This window comes from Panulirus ornatus, chromosome 46 (genome assembly GCF_036320965.1).
Source record: "Panulirus ornatus isolate Po-2019 chromosome 46, ASM3632096v1, whole genome shotgun sequence".
Taxonomy (NCBI): domain Eukaryota; kingdom Metazoa; phylum Arthropoda; class Malacostraca; order Decapoda; family Palinuridae; genus Panulirus; species Panulirus ornatus.
Window position 1 is genome coordinate 3,044,305 of NC_092269.1, and position 22,694 is coordinate 3,066,998.

Genomic DNA, 22,694 nt, shown 5'->3' on the forward strand with positions numbered 1-22,694 from the left:
CCAACCCGGGCCAGATGGGCTCCCTCCAACGTTCTGCCAAGATGGTGGGGAAGATGGGGAAGAGGGGAGATGGGGAGGATAGGACTGGGGGCTGAGGGGATAGGGGATGGGGCTGGTGAGGAAAGGGGAGGGGGGGGGGAAGAAGGAAGTGGGAGGATAAGGCCGGGGTGAATGAAGCTGAGGACGACGGGGATGTAAAGGTTGGCTGGGGAGGATAGGGTGGGGAGGATGCAGCTGGGGTGAAGGGAGGGTAATACCTGGGGGAGCGAGGCAAGACCTGGCCAGTCCCCGGGGTCGACACGCTAAATCCCACCTCTGTGGCAGCATGCACGCAGCTGGTGACTCAGGCACCAGCTGGCCAGGCATACCAGTGATTCAAGCACCAGCCAGGGACACAGTGGTGGGTCAGGCACCAGCTGGGGGGACATATAAGTGACTCAGGCACCAACTGGGGATATACAGGTGACTCAAGCACCAGCTGGCCAGGCATACCAGTGATTCAAGCACCAGCTGGGAGCATAGAGGTGGCTCCAGCACCAGCTGGGAACACAGAGGTGGCTCCAGCATCAGCTGGGGACACAAAGGTGACTCAGGCACCAGTTGGGGAGACATACAGGTGACTCAGGCACCAGTTGGGGAGAAATACCGGTGACTCAAGCACCAGCTGGGGAGACATACAGGTGAGTCAAGCACCAGCTGGGGAGAAATACTTGGGACTCAAGCACCAGCTGGGGAGACATACTGGTGACTCAAGCACCAGCTGGGGAGAAATACTGGGAACTCAAGCACCAGCTGGGGAGAAATACTGGTAATTCGGGGCATCAAACCAATACGGCCGGGAAGCGGCATGGGGGAGGGGAGGATAATATCCCAAGTGGGGAGAGGCCAGGGAAGAGGATTGTGGGGAGAGACGTGGGGCGTGAGGCCGGATGCAGCATCCGGCCCACAGTGTGGGCAGAAGAAGCGTTACGTGTGGCCAGTACACCGGGCCTGATCTAAGGCGACCGCCCCTTCCTCACTGCCAGCTGACTCAAGGTCCTTCCCCTTTACCCCTTAGTCCTTTTTACCTATCCCTGAGCCCCCCCAAATCCTTTTTGCCTGTCCCTGAGTCCCCTTAGTCCTTTTTACCTGTCCCTGAGTCCCACCAAATCCTTTTTGCCTGTCCCTGAGTCCCCCTAAGTCCTCTTTACCTGTCCCTGAGTCCCCTTAGTCCTTTTTACCTGTCCCTAAGTCCCCCTAAGTCCTTTTTACCTGTCCCTAAGTCCCCCTAAGTCATTTTTACCTGTCCCTAGGTCTCCCTTTGTCCCTTTACCTGTCCCCTTTAGTCTGGAATCCTTCCCCTATCCACCTCTGCTGCAGTCAGGGTGAGGGAGGGGGCTTGTCCCTATCCACACTTCCCTATAGAATTTTCAAGGTAGTATACTCCCTCCGTGGTCCTTCTCAGCTTCTGTCCTGCTGGCTGTTGAGCCACAGGGACTGGTGGGTTGTGGGTTGGGTGATACCTCCTGATTTAATGCCCTGTCTGGACCACATATAGGAATATGATCCTTGGAGATTATACCGCTGTCCTCCAGCAGATGAGACCCATCACGGACCATCAGGTCTGTGATCTGTCTTTCACAAGCGCCCCCCCCCCCCCCCCGTCACGGACCATCAGGTCTGTTATCTGTCTTTCCCATACACCTATCCATCCAAAGGTTTTCTCTTCAGAGACACTGTCGTCGTCCTCAGGTCCAGACGTATGGCACTAAACAGCCACTGTTTGGATGAGTGGGAACACCAGGGTCTTGGTGCACGAATCATACGGTGAGGGATGGGGGGGGAGGATGAGGAGATGGCAAGTGAAAGGGTTGGGAGAATGGGATGGGGTGAGGATGGACAATGGGACAGGAGGAAGGGGGGCGAGGGGAAGCTGGAAAAGAGAGGAAGGGAGAGGAAATTGATAGTGGAAAGAAAGGGAATATGTGGAGAATATGGCAAAGGGAAATGATGGGAGATAGGGAGAATAGGGGGAAGAGGAAGGGAGGGTAGACAGGAGGAGAATACGGAGGTAGGGAGGGGAGTGAGGAGTGGGGAGTGGGGGAGGAACATCATGTGAGACATACACACCCACAAAGCCCGCTGGCCACGCGTCCACACACGCCCCTGCTGGGCCACACACCCACTCCTGGCACGCACGCCACCACACCACACCACAGTGCCCACCCCCTCTCCCTACCCTCCCCCTGGTCAGTACCGCACCAGCCATCACATGAGGTAACCCCCCCCCCCCCCCCCCGGCTGGTTGTGAGCTGGTGTTGTTCGCTGTGCGTCATGTGACCTCCCCGGTACCTCTGGCTGACCTGACCTAACCTCGCCTCTCCTTTACCCATCTGCCTTTACGCCCCCAACACTGCTCTCTATACAACCCCTGGTCTCCAACATCACGCTCTAATACAACCACGTCTCCAACACTGGTCTATAATACAACAGGGTGCCTCTAACACTGGTCTATAATACAATAGGGTGCCTCTAACACTGGTCTATAATAGAACAGGGTGCTTCTAACACTAGTCTATAATACAACAAGGTGGTTCTAACTCTTGTGTGTCATATAGCCACTTGGTGTATCAACATGGCCCTAACACCTTCCTCCACAAGTTAGGAAGACCCAACTCCACGTCCCTCCTGCACAACATGAGACTCCACCACACCCGTGTGACCCGGTTCATCACCAACACGACGTGTCGTCTCCTCCCCCTGCTTCCCTACCATCAACGGGGTCACCACCCATCATGCCTTACCATGACCCCGGGAGGAGGTCACCACCCGACCTGGCCCTGCCACCACCACGACATATAAGAATGTGTCACTGAGGTGCTCGCCCGGTGTAATGGTGGACATCTCCTCAGGTGTGGACACCACCTCAGGCCAGGTGTGGTTTTCTGTTCCCGTCTGACACCCGGGTCCTCCCCAGGAGGAGTCCTTACGGCGTGGGGGCCCCATTAGGAGTAATACCCGACGGAGGGAGACGCAAAGGACGCCGCCCCTCCCGGCCTACTCCGTGGGCCACTTCCTACCCCGAGGTCATCAAGGTATTTACAAAATCTATCTGTAAATTTACAGAATCTATCAGTAAATTCTGTAAAAAAGAAAAAATCAAAGACAGTTCTAGACTCAAGAGGATCGATGCGAAGACCTTCACCTCCAGTATGGGAGGGTATGGACAGCCCCGACTCCTGCCTTTAAAGGCTGTTTCGTTATCCTCCGACTCAATAACTACCGACCTTGTGGTGAGACGGGAGGAGTGTCTAAGGGCAACGCAGGTCATCTGGCAACACAGGTCATCACTGTATAGCGACCAGGAAGATGTCTCACCTTACAGACTCCACCACATGAATGATTATGTCCCTAAGTGTATTTCTAGTCTCTCTCTCTCTCTCTCTCTCTCTCTCTCTCTCTCTCTCTCTCTCTCTCTGTGTGTGTGTGTGTGTGTGTGTGTGTGTGTGTACAGCGTATTCCGCGGCTCTGTGTTGAGAATTTCTGAGTGACATTAAGTTGTGGTAATAACACGCTTGGTATTTCTAGCCACAGAGTCGATCTTCAATTATTCGTGATTTTACGTTTCTTGCGACTGTCGTGATGACTGGACACTTCATCATGCACAATGCTTCAATGAACAGTGAAGACGGAACATCAACACAGTGGAGGAGATCTGGTCTCCAACACGAGAGAATGGACGGTGTTGATGAGCCAAGTTAATGTTGGACATTAACCTCTGAAGCACGACGGTACGACCCTTGAGCACGACGGTACGACCCTTGAGCACGAGGGTACGACCCTTGAGCACGACGGTACGACCCTTGAGCACGACGGTACGACCCTTGAGCACGACGGTACGACCCTTGAGCACGACGGTACGACCCTTGAGCACGACGGTGGTACGACCCTTGAGCACGAAGGTACGACCCTTGAGCACGACGGTGGTACGACCTCGAGCACGACGGTGCTACGACCCTTGAGCACGACGGTGGTACGACCTCGAGCACGACGGTGGTACGACCTCGAGCACGACGGTGGTACGACCCTCGAGCACGACGGTGGTACGACCCTTGAGCACGACGGTACGAACCCTTGAGCACGACGGTGGTACGACCCTCGAGCACGACGGTGGTACGACCTCGAGCACGACGGTGGTACGACCTCGAGCACGACGGTGGTACGACCCTCGAGCACGACGGTGGTACGACCCTTGAGCACGACGGTACGACCCTTGAGCACGACGGTACGACCCTTGAGCACGACGGTGGTACGACCCTTGAGCACGAAGGTACGACCCTTGAGCACGACGGTACGACCCTTGAGCACGAAGGTACGACCCTTGAGCACGACGGTGGTACGACCTCGAGCACGACGGTGCTACGACCCTTGAGCACGACGGTACGACCCTTGAGCACGACGGTACGAACCCTTGAGCACGACGGTGGTACGACCTCGAGCACGACGGTGGTACGACCCTTGAGCACGACGGTACGACCCTTGAGCACGACGGTACGACCCTTGAGCACGACGGTGGTACGACCTCGAGCACGACGGTGGTACGACCTCGAGCACGACGGTGGTACGACCTCGAGCACGACGGTGGTACGACCTCGAGCACGACGGTGGTACGACCTCGAGCACGACGGTGGTACGACCCTCGAGCACGACGGTGGTACGACCTCGAGCACGACGGTGCTACGACCCTTGAGCACGACGGTACGACCCTTGAGCACGAAGGTACGACCCTTGAGCACGACGGTGGTACGACCCTTGAGCACGACGGTACGACCCTTGAGCACGACGGTGGTACGACCCTCGAGCACGACGGTGCTACGACCCTTGAGCACGACGGTGGTACGACCTCGAGCACGACGGTGGTACGACCTCGAGCACGACGGTGGTACGACCCTTGAGCACGACGGTGGTACGACCCTCGAGCACGACGGTACGACCCTTGAGCACGACGGTACGAACCCTTGAGCACGACGGTACGACCCTTGAGCACGACGGTGGTACGACCCTCGAGCACGACGGTGGTACGACCCTCGAGCACGACGGTGGTACGACCCTCGAGCACGACGGTGGTACGACCCTCGAGCACGACGGTGGTACGACCTCGAGCACGACGGTGGTACGACCCTCGAGCACGACGGTGGTACGACCCTTGAGCACGACGGTACGACCCTTGAGCACGACGGTACGAACCCTTGAGCACGACGGTACGAACCCTTGAGCACGACGGTGGTACGACCCTTGAGCACGACGGTACGACCCTTGAGCACGACGGTGGTACGACCCTTGAGCACGACGGTGGTACGACCCTCGAGCACGACGGTGGTACGACCTCGAGCACGACGGTGCTACGACCCTTGAGCACGACGGTGGTACGACCCTCGAGCACGACGGTGGTACGACCTCGAGCACGACGGTGGTACGACCCTTGAGCACGACGGTGGTACGACCCTTGAGCACGACGGTACGAACCCTTGAGCACGACGGTACGACCCTTGAGCACGACGGTGGTACGACCTCGAGCACGACGGTGGTACGACCCTCGAGCACGACGGTGCTACGACCCTTGAGCACGACGGTACGAACCCTTGAGCACGACGGTACGAACCCTTGAGCACGACGGTGGTACGACCTCGAGCACGACGGTGGTACGACCTCGAGCACGACGGTGGTACGACCCTTGAGCACGAAGGTACGACCCTTGAGCACGACGGTGGTACGACCTCGAGCACGACGGTGGTACGACCCTCGAGCACGACGGTGGTACGACCCTTGAGCACGACGGTACGACCCTTGAGCACGACGGTACGAACCCTTGAGCACGACGGTACGACCCTTGAGCACGAAGGTACGACCCTTGAGCACGACGGTGGTACGACCTCGAGCACGACGGTGGTACGACCCTTGAGCACGACGGTGGTACGACCCTTGAGCACGACGGTACGAACCCTTGAGCACGACGGTACGACCCTTGAGCACGACGGTACGACCCTTGAGCACGACGGTACGACCCTTGAGCACGACGGTGGTACGACCTCGAGCACGACGGTGGTACGACCCTTGAGCACGACGGTACGACCCTTGAGCACGACGGTACGACCCTTGAGCACGACGGTGGTACGACCTCGAGCACGACGGTGCTACGACCCTTGAGCACGACGGTACGACCCTTGAGCACGAAGGTACGACCCTTGAGCACGACGGTGGTACGACCTCGAGCACGACGGTGGTACGACCCTTGAGCACGACGGTACGAACCCTTGAGCACGACGGTGGTACGACCCTCGAGCACGACGGTGGTACGACCCTTGAGCACGACGGTGGTACGACCCTTGAGCACGACGACGGTACGACCCTTGAGCACGACGGTGGTACGACCTCGAGCACGACGGTGCTACGACCCTTGAGCACGACGGTACGACCCTTGAGCACGACGGTGGTACGACCCTCGAGCACGACGGTGGTACGACCTCGAGCACGACGGTGGTACGACCCTTGAGCACGACGGTACGACCCTTGAGCACGACGGTGGTACGACCTCGAGCACGACGGTGGTACGACCCTCGAGCACGACGGTGGTACGACCCTTGAGCACGACGGTACGACCCTTGAGCACGACGGTACGACCCTTGAGCACGACGGTGGTACGACCCTTGAGCACGACGGTACGACCCTTGAGCACGACGGTGGTACGACCTCGAGCACGACGGTGCTACGACCCTTGAGCACGACGGTGGTACGACCCTTGAGCACGAAGGTACGACCCTTGAGCACGAAGGTACGACCCTTGAGCACGACGGTGGTACGACCTCGAGCACGACGGTGCTACGACCCTTGAGCACGACGGTACGACCCTTGAGCACGACGGTGGTACGACCCTCGAGCACGACGGTGCTACGACCCTTGAGCACGACGGTACGAACCCTTGAGCACGACGGTGGTACGACCCTTGAGCACGACGGTACGACCCTTGAGCACGACGGTACGACCCTTGAGCACGACGGTGGTACGACCCTCGAGCACGACGGTGGTACGACCCTCGAGCACGACGGTGGTACGACCCTCGAGCACGACGGTGCTACGACCCTTGAGCACGACGGTGGTACGACCCTCGAGCACGACGGTGGTACGACCTCGAGCACGACGGTGCTACGACCCTTGAGCACGACGGTGGTACGACCCTTGAGCATGGCGACGGTACGACCCTTGAGCATGGCGACGGTACGAACCCTTGAGCACGACGGTGGTACGACCCTTGAGCACGACGGTACGAACCCTTGAGCACGACGGTACGACCCTTGAGCACGACGGTGGTACGACCTCGAGCACGACGGTGGTACGACCCTTGAGCACGACGGTACGACCCTTGAGCACGACGGTGGTACGACCCTCGAGCACGACGGTGCTACGACCCTTGAGCACGACGGTGGTACGACCTCGAGCACGACGGTGGTACGACCCCTGAGCACGACGGTGGTACGACCCCTGAGCACGACGGTGGTACGACCCTTGAGCACGACGGTACGACCCTTGAGCACGACGGTACGACCCTTGAGCACGACGGTGGTACGACCCTCGAGCACGACGGTGCTACGACCCTTGAGCACGACGGTACGAACCCTTGAGCACGACGGTGGTACGACCCTCGAGCACGACGGTGGTACGACCCTTGAGCACGACGGTGGTACGACCCTTGAGCACGACGGTACGAACCCTTGAGCACGACGGTGGTACGACCCTTGAGCACGACGGTACGACCCCTGAGCACGACGGTGGTACGACCCTTGAGCACGACGGTGGTACGACCTCGAGCACGACGGTGGTACGACCCCTGAGCACGACGGTACGACCCTTGAGCACGACGGTACGACCCTTGAGCACGACGGTACGACCCTTGAGCACGACGGTGGTACGACCCTTGAGCACGAAGGTACGACCCTTGAGCACGACGGTACGACCCTTGAGCACGACGGTACGAACCCTTGAGCACGACGGTACGAACCCTTGAGCACGACGGTACGACCCTTGAGCACGACGGTGGTACGACCCTTGAGCACGACGGTACGAACCCTTGAGCATGACGTTACGACCCTTGAGCACGACGGTACGAACCCTTGAGCACGACGTTACGACCCTTGAGCACGACGGTACGAACCCTTGAGCACGACGGTGGTACGACCTCGAGCACGACGGTGGTACGACCCTTGAGCACGACGGTGGTACGACCCTCGAGCACGACGGTGGTACGACCCTTGAGCACGACGGTGGTACGACCCTCGAGCACGACGGTGGTACGACCCTTGAGCACGACGGTACCACCCTTAAATACGATGGTACGACCATTGGAAAACGACGATCTCGACGTATAAGCCAGAACGTATGACTCTTCGTGAGGGAGGGAGGGAAGGGGGTCTGTGTTATTGGCCAGAGATACGTATTAAAGGCCAGAAATTCGTGCTACAGGCTGGGTCAAGCCTCAGGCCTGCCTAGCCCGTCCTCTCCTCACCTACAACATCCCTACATCCTCTGCTGCGCTATCCTAGCGATCCTCCCTCTAGCCGCCATCTATCCATCCACCCACCATCCGGCTGTTACCCTCCCCTATCTTCACCACGAGCCACACCCGCTTCCGTCTGTGGCATTTCAAACATTTCCCAAACGTTTGTCACTTCTTGACATACTATTATCACCACCACCCACAACATTCCATTTTCTTTCATCACTGTTCCCTCAACCTCCTTAAACGAAAAAAAGAAAAGAAAAATGTCTAAGATTTCGACCGCTTGTCCTCCCAGTGAAATGGCCTGTCTTTGGAAATGCCTCGAACTCCCCCCCAAAAAACCATTTTCACCATCAACAAAGGCCCCCCCCCCCTCCTTCCCTCCCCCACGATTGGAAATGCCAGACGGCTAATTACGAACCATTTTACGACCGCAAACCATCCTCTCGCCTGACGCATGTCGGGTCGCAACGCCCCACGTCTTCCCATTTCTCAGCGAGGGACTACAACATTTGGTTACCGACATCTTGCTCACATATTCTCCCCACCATCTCCCCGGCCGGGGAGCTTAGGCGCTGCTATGGTGGTTATAACTTTTCCTGACACCCCACACAACCTCCCCTCCTCCCTCCCCTCTACGATGGCGACGTCGCACCCCTTTGGTTACGACGGCTAACGACCCCCCCCCCTGTGGCCTACCATGGCAACTCTCTGTGGATAACGACCCTTGTGGACGACTGCTGAAACTATCTGGCTACAACGGCACGACCCTTGGGTATGACGACGGCCTTGGTCAGGTCAACGGTCATCCCTGAGGTCGTACCGTCGTGGTCAAGGGTCGTACCGTCATGCTCGAGGGTCGAACCGTCTTATCAACGAGCGATACTGTCGTGCATGACCAAAAAATGCATTCATTATATCCCCCCCCCCCGGTCAATTTATTCTGTAACTCCTGAGCGTATATTTGGTACTCGACCCATACACGTCCAGCGACAGAGTCTGTCTCCCCCCCCCCCCCCACACACCCACATCATATTCTGGAAACACGAACAAATAAATCCACACATATAACAAAAAACTGACACACGCCTCCATTCCTAGGTTTAAAGAAAGGCCTCTCCCTGCCTTTAAAGCAGCAACACAGTACTTTAAAGGGAGAGAAGAGGGTTTTACCTTTAAAGGGAGAAGGTTTACCTTTAAAGGGAGAAGAGGGTTTACCTTTAAAGACGTTTACCTTTAAAGAGGTCTACCTTTAAACAGGGTTTACCTTTAAACTAACTTTAAATGTCATACATCCTGAAAAAAAAACAGCAATATGGTTGTCTGAAGCGCGAAGCAAGAGGTGTGTGTGTGTGTGTGTGTGTGTGTGTGTGTGTGTGTGTGTGTCTAGGGTGAGGCAACAGAAGGGTGAAAGGGTGTGTGTGAAGCAAGAGTAGATGGCTGTTCCATAACATGTCCTCAGGCGGGTGAAGCAAGCGGTGTACACGTGTGTCCACAGGGTGAAGCAAGCGTTGTACACGTGTGTCCACAGGGTGAAGCAAGTGGTGCACAGGCGAGTCTACAGGGTGAAGCAAGCGGTGTACACGTGTGTCCACAGGGTGAAGCAAGCGGTGCACACGTGTACCCACAGGTGAAGCAAGCTGTGCACAGGTGAGTCCACAGGGTGAAGCAAGCGGTGTACATGTGCCCACAGGGTGAAGCAAGAGGTGCGCAAGTGAGTCCACAGGGTGAAGCAAGCGGTGCACAGGCGAGTCCACAGGGTGAAGCAAGCGGTGCACAGGTGAGTCCACAGGGTGAAGCAAGCGGTGTACGCGTGTGTCCACAGGGTGTAGCAAGCGGTGCACACGTGTATCCACAGGGTGAAGCAAGCAGCGCACACGTGTGTCCACGGTGAAGCAAGCGGTGCACACGTGTACCCAAAGGGTGAAGGAAGTGGTGCACACGTGTGCCCACAGGGTGAAGCAAGCGATGCACACGTTTCTTCACAGGGTGAAGTAAGAGATGCAGGGCGTCCATAGGGTGAAGCAAGAGATGCAGGGCGTACCCAGGGTGAAGCAAGAGACGTAAGGTGTGCACAGGGTGAAGCATGGGAAGTATGGTCAAGCAAGAGAAGCTGGATGATGACAGGGTGAGGCAAGAGAAGCAGGAATAGCAGGGTGAGGCAAAAAAAAAAAGCACGGTGAAGCATGAGTAGCAGGGTGATGGCAGGGTGAAGCATGAGAAGCAGGGTGAAGCATGAGTAGCAGGGTGATGGCAGGGTGAAGCAAGGGAAGCCGGGTGATGGCAGGGTGAAGCAAGGGAGGCAGGGTGAGGCAAGCCTGGATTGTCTTACCGGTGACAGCGTCGTCATCATCCCTAAGGGAGCGGTATGGCCTCAGGGAGAACATGGTGGCCGGCTCCCTTGAGGGGTCACATGCTCCTGAGGGTGAGTGTGGGGCGGCACAGCAGGTATACCACCACCTCAGGCACGCACTCTAAGTGCTGCACACCCTCCCAACACACTCACTGGCCCACACACTCTCAAGATCTCGGATTCTCAAATTTTACTTCTTTTTTTTTACAATTCTACACACAACTTCACTCGTATGTTCTATCCACTTACATCTATAGAATTTATCGAGTGTATTTCACCACGTATAGAACTGAGGGGGCGTGCCTCCCATGTAGGGTAGTTCCCCTGGTCTTCTGAGAGACATGATCCCCACGTACATTATGGAGAAGGTACCACTGGAGTACCTGGCTCGCGGTCTTAGTGGTCTAAACGTGAACCATCGGGTCAAGGTCACGGGTCTATGTTACCTCCGCCAGGCCAGCCGACACATGGACGCTGGGGCCATCGCGTCTCTAACGCCCTCGGCGGCGGCGGCGAAGGGCTGCCCAATGGTAAGGCCCTTGTCACCCTAGTCGAGTCGGACGCCTATCCACGGCGGGCACATCACCGGCCGACGAGGGTGACTGTCTGGGCGCGAACTGGGGGGGAGGGGTGGACTGTAGATGGGGTACAGACGACAGTGACCTGCTGGGGCAGGGGTGGCGTCCTGGGTCGAGGCAGGGAGCAGGGGCTTGGAGTGCCACTCACGGTTGTTGATGATGAGTGTGACGGTGAGGAGTCCCCGAGCCCGTGCGGCATAAGCCGAGGGAACTGGCCTGGTGCCAGGGGCGAGGCCCCCTGAGCACACCCGTGTCCTCCTCCTGCTGGTGGTGGTGGTGGTGGGTTCTCCTTGTTGGTGCCTCTCACCGCCCTCCCTCTCTCTCCCCTCACTCTCTCACCTCACACTCGCTCATCCCACCCAACACCTGCACCTCTCCCTGCCACGCCGGGTGGTGGTGACCTCCCGTGACCCGGGTGCGGGTGAGGGGGGGAGGAGAGGGGCCAGGTCAGGTGTGGACGACCTTGAGGGGGCGGCGGGGGAGCCGGGCAGGAGGACGAGAAGGAGGAGGAGGAGGGCTGCTGCCTCCGGTGGGCGGCGAAGGCAAGGGCGCCGCCAGCTGCTCACAGATGGAGGAAGATGATAAGGCGGATGTAGAGAGGAAGGAGGGAGGGCGAGCGGGGGGCCCCCCCACAGCCGGCGGGGTGGGGCAGGGGGGTGGAGGAGGAGGAGGAAGGGGGTGGGGGAGAGAAGGTCACAGGAGGTGAGCCTCCCGCAGCACACAGCAGAGGGGCGTCCGCCGTTATCTGCTCTCACACAGCACGGGCAAGTCTCGTCTGTCTGTCTGTCTCTCTCTCTCGTATCTCTCCTGCAGAGTGTTCTGTGTACACTCCCTCGGCCTCAACACCGACGCGACGCTTGGGCCGCAGATAACCCACCCACTCTACACGGGTCCTCTCGCTCCCGATCTACATTATGAAGCTATAAATTTTCCATATATAGCTTGGAGCAGACTCTGCTGAACCTACCCACACACACACACAAACACACACACTCGCAACTTTTCCCCTTCCCTTACACTCACGTGAAAATCATAACATCAAACTGGCGTTTACATTTTTCCTTTCTCTTTCTAATGAATGAAAATAATTTCAGGTCAAATCACTCAGCACCAAACATGTCGTAGGGGGTCGTTTCCGATCATTTCTAAATCACTGGGCTCGTTACACTGTACAGGGCGAATGGCGTTGCTAACGAACAACCAAGTAAGTGGTGGTGTGCGCGCGTGTGTGGTTGGCTGGTGGTAGGAGTGGTAGAGACAGGTGGTAGGATGGTGGTGGGCAGGAGGAGCAGTGGAGTCTAGCGGGGCGAGATGACTAGAGTACACGTGTGATGGCTGGCTGCTGCTGCCCCGGCTGTGACTGCTGTTGTGGCAGGGGCTGGCCGCTCTACATGGCTCCTGGCGGCGCTGGTAGGCTGGCTGGCTGGCAGACAGACAGGCAGGAGGCTGACTGGCTGGCTGCCTGGCTGGCTAGGTGGCTTCGGGCTGGTAGACACACACACACACACACACACACACTCAACACGATCACCACAACGGCCTCACCTCCACTGACGCCCCCCAGACGGAGGCGGTCCTCCAACACTCCCCCCTCCCCCCCACCAACACACATACCTCCCACCACCAACAAGTCGCCTACCACAAACAACCACCGTCGCTAACCATACCACACAACATATTACGCACACACGAAAATCAAGACACGTTAAATCGCTGACGAACTAATTTAAGACTTTCCGAATCAATCAACCTTGCGAATCGCGCAGCAGTCATACATTTGTCGTCATTTGGCAACTCACCGCCCGGCGCAGATGCCAATACTTGTTTTGTCATGGTTACGACGATTATAATTAATAATAATAAAATGTGCATTATCAGAAGTTACGATTATTCACTGCCACATCACCTACAATTCGATAAGAAAAAATATTATATATCTTAACAAATCAATAATCCGCGCAAATGGTTACACCTGTCAACTCTCGCCGAACATTAAGCTGCCAGATATCTCAACACATAAACCCAAGACCGATTTTTAAGCCAAATTTTTCCTCTAATTACACAAACCTTCCGTTCTAAAACTAAACACGAACCAATGTCCCCTCTCTACAGTACATAACTATGAAAAAGACAGCGATTATAATTAATGGTATAGAAATAATGTCGAAGAGTCGGCAACGCCTGTCTACCACGCACCCACCACACACATTCTTGCCTCGGAAACGCACGTACTGACGCACTCACACACAGACAAACACACACACACACACACACTCGCACCTCCATTCATAATTTGCTTCTCTCCGGCCGCTCTTTTTTAATTTTCCCTTGGCCTCTCCGCTCTACATATTCCCCAAGACACACGCGGACAAACACCCAGCGAGGTTACCTCCCGCGGAGCGTGAGTCAAGCTTGGCCAGGCTCATTCAAATAACTTTGGCCACATTCAGCCTAGTGGTGGTGGTGGTGGTGGGGGGTGAGGTGGAGGAGGAGGAATGTTCGGTACGCATGCGCGGCTTTTCATTCACCCACACGTCATTCACTGGGTGCGCTACTGTGCTGGGGAAGTAAAGCAGTCACCTCTTCCACCAGACCATGCATTCCTCACTCCCAACCGACCGGCCAGTCAGTACTGACGCCCCTGGCGATGGAGAGTCGGGTCGGCTTGGCTTGCAACCTTGCAACACCCGCCCGTGGAAACTCCCGCCCTTTTTACCAAAGCCCTCCGAAGCGGCCGGACAGGGAGGGGGGGAAACTTACCCATGTACATATACATGTCCAAGAACGCCCTTGACAGACTTCTGTTACCCACCTTTGAGCCATCGTAACATATGAGGAGATTCTGTTCCCATCTGGACAACAGAGGACTATTGAATGAAGCCAAAATGAGCCACTGGTTCCCCCTCACGACGAAGCCATTAATACGGGCCCCATGGGTGACTCCCGCATGTACCGAGGCCTAGCCAAGTAATTACTAGGCACGGGAAGTAATTACAGCCAAGGGGGAGATATTATTCACATCTGGTTTCCTTTGCCGAACCAGTGACTCGCACACCCCTTATCACCTCGCTACTCTACCTCAAGGTTGCCATTGCGATAACCACGCGATACAGTTACGTAACAAGGAGGGGGGAAAAAACTCGATAATGAAGACTGATGCATATCAAGAGATGATAACAAAAAGATAATGATGATAAGTACGTACATACGTTGACTCCTCCCCTGAGGGGACATTCTCTCAAGGAAATCCATCAATTAAAACATGATCGTTTGTATACGAAAATTGTCTGGATGTCGGATATATTCTTTCTTGACAGTTCTGTGAGGCATGGCTTCCGTGGGGGGGAGGGAGATAGTGAGTGAGTGAGAGAGAGAGAGAGACAGAGACAGAGAGATGTGTGTCATCCCACCAGCCGGGGGGAGTAGTGAGGTTGCTTCCGGCTCGTTGTCCCGCTCAGCCATCTTGCGTCCGGCGGCGGGAGGCAAGACATCGCTCCCGTCCAACGGCATACATCCTAAAGTCACGTCTCTTACCCGTGGGGAAGCCACCTCAATGCACGGCGGATGAGTGCGGCTTGCTCATTTCCATACTGCTCTAATCCGTGAATCAATAAAGTGCCATACTCCTCACACTACCGCATGCATGCTGTACACTAGGTCTAATTTCAGGCAATAGTCCTTTTTTTTTCAACATCCTGTCCATGTGCTTTTAAGGGCGAACTTGACGTCCACCAAGTCATGATTAACTTCTTTAATAATCCTGCCAGATGTGGTCTTCTGATAAGGGGGTCTTGGTAGAGCGTCCAGTAATTAATTGTTTCCTTGCAGGAAGAGTTTCATTTTCAGCCCATGTGCCATCTGGGTTGCATTTCATTAATTGTGTATTTCAGGACGCAAGTCTTTCGCTGTACGTTCGTTATGAATCTATCTTCATTTCACGACCATCTACAAGCTTATTCAGATGAAATTTCCATTCTGAGGTATACGAGAAACAGCGTAGGCCCTAAGACTGGGTCCTATAGGACATTATCGATATCTGTGACCCAGCAGGATTAAACACCTATCAGAAATTTTCCCTGTTTTCTTCGCCTGTTCCTTGCCGCTTAGGCTCAGAGAGGGAGTTCTACACTCATGGAGGCCTCATCTCTTAAACAACCCATATCATACAAGTTTTCGACATTTCTGTATACAGTCAACATTCACAATTTTATCTGAGTTTATTCCATTCATCCACCACAATTTCACTGTAAAAGTATTTCCTTAACATCCTTTCCGACAAGTTTTCGAAAAAAAAAACATTCTAGTTTTCGGGGTTGCATCTCATCAATCATGTATCAAGACCAACTTTGGATTTTGTTTAGGTCCCCTTGCAAGCTAATGCATTCCCCCTACCCTCTTTACTTTCCCCTTGAACTTAGACATCGTCTTTCTCCAAATCCATTTGCAGATGAAGACGGAGTCCTGCAGAGGTGCGCCTGTGTATGAGAGAGAGAGAGAGAGAGAGAGAGAGAGAGAGAGAGAGAGAGAGAGAGAGAGAGAGAGAGAGAGAGAGACCGATGGGTATTGGTACTTCTCAACCGAAGTCTGCGGCCTCCAACCACCCAGCTCCACAACCATCTTTAACGCAACCATAGCCGTGACGTCACTATTCTCTCAACCCTCCACACACACACACACACACACACACACACACACACACACACACACACACACAGGTGCGTGTCAGGCAACAACAGACTCTGGTGTTTAAGGTCCCCGTCCAAACCCGCACACTGAAAAACGGACTTGGCCAGGATCACCTGCCTAAAAGTAGCTTGCTGCGGACACAATGCACCCGGACACACACACACACACACACAGGCGTAAGGGCGTAAATACGTGAATTCAAGTGTGGCCGGCAAAAACAGACACCAATGTTGGCAGAGTCGAAGGAGGAGGGGTGCGTCGGTGCCCCATGTTGTCCCCCACCCCCAGAGCTGCTGTCCCTCACGCACTCTACTGTATCCAGTCTGACCTCTTGGTGCGTAGGGTTGGTGGGGTGCGTTCTGGCTGCCTCCCCTCCCCTCTCCCCCAACCCCAGGACCTGATACTGTTATCAGGGGCGGCTGATCTAAGGCGTGAGCCCCAGTGACCTTGACAACAATCCCCATGACCCAGGTCAATGAGCTCCCCATGAACCACTCACCTCGACCTCTGTCTGTGAGCAACCCCTTACCCCTCTCGCCTCTCCCCTTTGAAGATCTACGCCTTCCTTTGACACTATCCTGCCACCACCCACGTCCCCTACAGTAAGCCTCGCCCGCCCACAGCAAAGCTCCCCACTCCCTCCTCCCCCATGGCAGCAATTACGCCCTAACTTCCACCCACCACGTCCATTTATAATTAAATCGGGGATCGGGGTAGGATGGTGGATGGGGTGGGGGGGGGGGCGCTGCGCAAGACGGTAGATAGGGTAGGGGGAGGAAGGGGGGGTGTCAAGACGGTGGATGGGGCTGGGGAGGGGGCAGAAGATGGGAGAGGCAGGAGGAGTTGAGGGGGAGGGGGGAAGGGTGCTTCCGCTCTTATGATTAAGCTAACGTGTATTATTAGGAGGTAGAGAGGTAGCGGCCGTGGCGTGCGGGGCCCCACCCCCTCCCCAACTCGTAGTGTAGCTGCCACGTAAACACAGGCCACAGGTGTAGCCAGAACGTGGGTGTGAGTCCGTCTTCCAGAGCGTCAACACCTAATGAGAAATTCTGGAACTCTTTTTGCGCCTGCTGGAACCACCGCGACACCCCGCCGCGCTCGCCTCACACCACGAACTCTTCAAGACTACTCACATTGCTCTCAAGGTCTTTCGCTTCTTGCTCCCACGAAGACCTCCGGTGGTCCTCTCCCATAGAACAGCAGGTCACGCGGACGTGGAAGGAACCATCACCTGTCGTGTCAAGAAGCAGTTTCCAAATGGGCTGCACCTGTGCTTGCTCGTCTATATTTCCTACTGTAGCACCTGTGCTTGCTCGTCTATATTTCCTACTGTAACACCTGTGCTTGCTCGTCTATATTTCCTACTGTAGCACCTGTGCTTGCTCGTCTATATTTCCTACTGTAGCACCTGTGCTTGCTCGTCTATATTTCCTACTGTAGCACCTGTGCTTGCTCGTCTATATTTCCTACTGTAGCACCTGTGCTTGCTCGTCTATATTTCCTACTGTAGCACCTGTGCTTGCTCGTCTATATTTCCTACTGTAGCACCTGTGCTTGCTCGTCTATATTTCCTACTGTAGCACCTGTGCTTGCTCGTCTATTCCTCCAACTCTACTGCACCTGTGTGCTTGCTTATATATCTAATCACGCACCTGCACCATGAAGAAATACTATCCTTTCGGGTCCTAGAATCTAGGGAGCATACGGAAGTTCATTCCCCACCCTCCACCCATATCCCGGAGAAAGGGGGGGGGGGGGCTGCTGGTCCTATTCCTTCCAACCATCGCGGCATAACGCCGTCTTCTATCACTTCAAAAACCATGAATCCCTTCCTAGATCTACCTTATTTTCAACCTCCTCCCCGACCACCAGCAGGGCTTGCGTGTATACGTGGCGTACGGGTGACATTCCCTCCAATCTCCCCCCCCCTCCCCCTACCACTTGGGGACTTACAACTGACCCTCCCAGCTGGGGACTTACACCTGGTTCTTACCCCAGCTGGGGGCTCACACTTAGTTCTTAACCCCCAGCTGGGGGCTCACACCTGGTTCTTACCCCAGCTAGGGGCTCACACCTGGTTCTTACCCCAGCTGGGGGCTCACACCTGGTTCTTACCCCAGCTGGGGGCTCACACCTGGTTCTTACCCTAGCTGGGGGCTCACACCTGGTTCTTAACCCCCAGCTGGGGGCTCACACCTGGTGACTCGACGTGCCCTTGTCAAGCGCTTGTATCGGGGGACCTCTCCCCCCCTAACCTTCCCCCTTGTCAAGTGACTGTCAACGATCTTTGTTAAGCGCTTACGTCAAATCAGCTAAGCCTGTCAAGTGCCTCTATCCTGTCAAATGCCCACAAACAGATGGATAGATATAGGGAGATAGATAAACAGATATAGATCGATCGATCGATAGATAGATAGATAGATAGATAGATAGAGAGAAAGAGAGAGAGAGAGAGAGAGAGAGAGAGAGAGAGAGAGAGAGAGAGAGAGAGAGAGAGAGAGAGACCAGTGGTCCACCTGGTCACGTACCGTCACAGGTGCGTACCACACTGTGGCTCACCACACCACCTGCACCCAGAGGGGGGCCGGCACATTGGTCCCACGACATGACTCATGAAAACCTCTACACCTGTAGCCATCCATAAGCCACCCCCCCCCCCTATACCCACCCCAACACACACACACACACACACACACACACACACACACACACACACATATGGCGGCGGGAACACCGACCTGTCTGGCCATTCATTCTCTACGGCGTTCATTCACACAATCTTGTACACATTCATGTCCCCTTCATTCATCAGGCTGGAGAGGGAGGGAGGAGGGGGTACGTGGGGGGAGCGAGGGGAGGAGGGGGGTCTTGGAGAGGGAGAAGGGGGGAGGGGGGACTAATAATAACAAGTGATCACACCAGCCCCGGTAGGAGGGGGGGGATGGTGGGGCCCCCCTACCCCCCACCACGAACCATAACACTCGATATCACGCGTTATCTTGAGAGGAAAAATATCATCCAAAAAAAAAAAAAAAACGGCAACTGATCGCTAGTTCCGGCCTGTGTGGCGATGGGGGGGGGGGGGAGGAGATGAAGGAAGGAGGTGGGGGAGGGGAGGAAGGGGGGAAAGGGGGAGGGAGGGAGGGGAGGGGGGGTGTTGGATCAAGGCAGCCGGGGCAGGGGGCCGGGGGGGAGGGGGGGAAGCACACACACACACACACACACACCTGACATGGGATATCCTCCCACCCACACACTGCCGGGAGAGCAGGTCAATAGTGGCAGCCAGCTCCTCCCACTCTCTCTCTCTCTCTCTCTCTCTCTCTCTCTCTCTCTCTCTCTCTCTCTCTCTCTCTCTCTCCCTCCCTCCCTCACACAAACACACATAACATACATCTAGGCAGAGAGAGAAAAACATATAAACAAACCATATGTTCAGACACAGACGCGCGCGCGCGCTCGTGACGGAGACTGCGTCACAGAACTGCGTCACACAAAAGTAAGACGTAACAAATTCCAGCCCAGTTTAGGTGGGGGGGCGACGACCCCCTGTCCCCCCCCACTGACGGTAGTGGGGGAGGAGGAAGGAGGATGGGGGTGTGTGTGGGGGGGGGGGTGTGGTAACGCGCTACCAAGAAATAGGTCAAACCCGAGACGTGAGGAAGGATCCTCTCTCTCTCTCTCTCTCTCTCTCTCTCTCTCTCTCTCTCTCTCTCTCTCTCTCTCTCTCTCTCGGTGTGGACATCCGGCAGCTCATTCATTCGTCCAGTGCCTCATACAACCCCGCCATTCACAACACCACCACACAAATGTATAAAGCCTCACCCCCCCTCCCCCACCCCCGCGCTCTCACTGGTCGATATAGGCCAGCGTCGGGTCGGAGGCGAGTCGAGGGGGAAAAAAATGTATAAGAAATGTGAAGAAAAAATAGTAATGACCTGTTAAATAATTTATATAAATATTCTTCCCCTACCCCCCATCCACCCACCCACCTCCCGTTCATAAACAGGAGATCCACCCACCCCACCCACGATACAACAGGCAAATACAACAACATCAACAATGCTTCATACAGCTTCTCCAATACACTGTACAAGGTCACTGCTACAGCCAGTGACCTACCGTCCAGCGGCAGGTCACCCGTCCACACAATACGAGACACAGTCGGCCTTATGGTGTGACCTGCGGTGGTGACCTCTGACCTGATGTGACGATGGAGAGTGTTGCCAACTGGTCCTAGTGGGCCAAGCGTGTGACACATGACCTCTTACATGACGTAATCTAGGTCACACACACACACACCACAATTCTGATTACCACAATGTTGAATCCAGTAAACTATGCAAGTCCAAACCATGTACATAACTTCCATTGACAAGATTGAAGATGACTCACATAATAATAATAATAATCATAATAATAATAATAATAACAATAATAATAATAATAATAGCAGAAATATAAGTAGTAGTAGTAGTAGTAGTAGTAGTAGTAGTAGTAGTAGTAGTAGTAGTAACAATAATAATAATAATAATAATAATAATAATAATAATAATAATAATAGATAATAATAATAATAATAATAATAATAATAATAATAATAATAATAACAACAACAACAACAACAACAACAACTACTACTACTACTACTATAATCTTAACTGATATCAATGAGCTTGACCTTTGACCTGGTAATCAAGAGGTCACTAAGTTCCCTGTGCCACAGACGGCCCCAGGGGCGAACAAGGGGGTCAAGCCTGTTTACGTAACAGAGCAACAAACATCACGGGCAAACCATCTAGGTCTTCTCTCCACACATACACACACACACACACACACACACACACACACACACCTTGCTCACATCCACACACATTCAACAGTACAGGACAAGGATATTACATGGTACAGTGGAAACTGAATACAGAAATCTTCCCAGTGCTGTCTGTATTGAGGCCACGCTGTTGTACCCTTGGCTCCCACACACACACACACACACACACACACACACACACACACACAAACACACACACACACACACACACACATACACACACACACACACACACACACATGTTTTCTACATCTACCCACAATGCTGTACACCACTGGCATGAGGTCCCCTTCCACGCCCCTGGGTAAGACTTACACCGTTACCACCTGGGTTAGGTCATCAAGCTGGCTGGATCGCCGTTACCCACCTGCAGTGACGAGCGTTCCGGGACCGGCGGAGGCCAACTTACCCTTGGGATCGAACCCTGACGCCATCCTGGCCGGCGGCAAGGCCCTCCAAACACCACAGGGGTAACGTGTCCACACGGGTGAAAATAAACCCACAAATCCCCCCTTCCCCCTGGGACTTACCTGGGTGTGATAGCTACAGGTGTGCACTGGCCGCAGGTGTGGTGGTGTGGTGGCGACCGCGACGGCAGCAGGTGTGTGGCCGTGACATGTGTGAGGCAGGCAGGTGTGTGTGTATGTATGCGGCAGTGGGGTGGCTCACGCGTGCGGTAATTCACAGGTTTGAGGTAGTGACAGGTGTGGTACTTGCAGCTGCGTATAACCAGCTGTGATGGTGCGTGGCATTCACAGGTGTGTTGTACTGACAGGTGTGTGGCAGAGACCCCCCTCCTCACGCTCACCCTCTCCACAGCCACAGCTACAGCTTCTGTGGGCAAGGGAGGGAGAAAGAGAAAAAAAAGGGCGTGTTAGTTTCCTCCATGCGGGAGGTGTGGGGGCAACCATCACCAGTATTTAGCCTTAGCCTGACACACACACACACAAACACAAAACACACATTAAACACCCTACATCTCTCCCTGTCTCCCGCTCATCCCGTCACAAACCCATCTTCCAACCTCTCTCTCTCTCTCTCTCTCTCTCTCTCTCTCTCTCTCTCTCTCTCTCTCTCTCTCTCTCTCTCTCTCTCTTTATAGGAAGGCTCGCTCAGGTGTAGAGTTGTAGACCACTAGTATCCCCCTCACAACCAGATGTAACAAATGTAAACAACTTTATTAAAAAAGAAAAGCTTCAAATCATGACGAAGACAAAAAAAAAATATATATATACTTCAGCGATATCCGTTATCAGGGTAGACAACCCTGGCGCAAAGAGAATCGAATGCAGCTTTTACTGGGTCTCTTTTATCTCAGCGTCCAGCCACAGTCAACGTCACTTATTCCCGTGAACGCTTTCCCATAAAATTTCCAAGGCAGTATACTTTTTCCCCACCCCTCATCCCCATTTGGTAGTTGAGCCGGAGGGAGAGGTGGTTAGGGAGGTGCCTTTCCAGCTTTACCTTCAAGGCACACATTACCTTCCTCGTGGACTATCAGGTCCTCCCCTCCAACAATGTTATCTCCCCTCCCCGTGTCCTCCCATCTTTATCACAAACCTCTCCACCCAACGCATCCGGGCGACAGGTCTATAAATACCTATAACCATACATGCATCACCTGACCCACATCTATATTCACAGCCGTATCTAAAATACAACAAAAGACATTTGTGAAACGCTCCCAGTATCTACAGACGACCTGTCAGT

At 54.7% G+C, this 22,694-nt stretch overlaps 1 protein-coding gene across 1 annotated transcript in view; it reads right to left on the minus strand.

Moving 5' to 3' along the window:
* The window catches only part of Shc (SHC-adaptor protein), an 81,800-nt gene extending 68,733 nt beyond the window's left edge, over nt 1-13,067 (minus strand). The window contains exon 1 of the mRNA XM_071688638.1: nt 10,866-13,067. Within this exon, the coding sequence (XP_071544739.1) occupies nt 10,866-10,920 (55 nt within the window). The 5' untranslated portion in view covers nt 10,921-13,067. The remainder of the gene's footprint in view (nt 1-10,865) is intronic.
* Nucleotides 13,068-22,694: the final 9,627 nt, after the last annotated feature.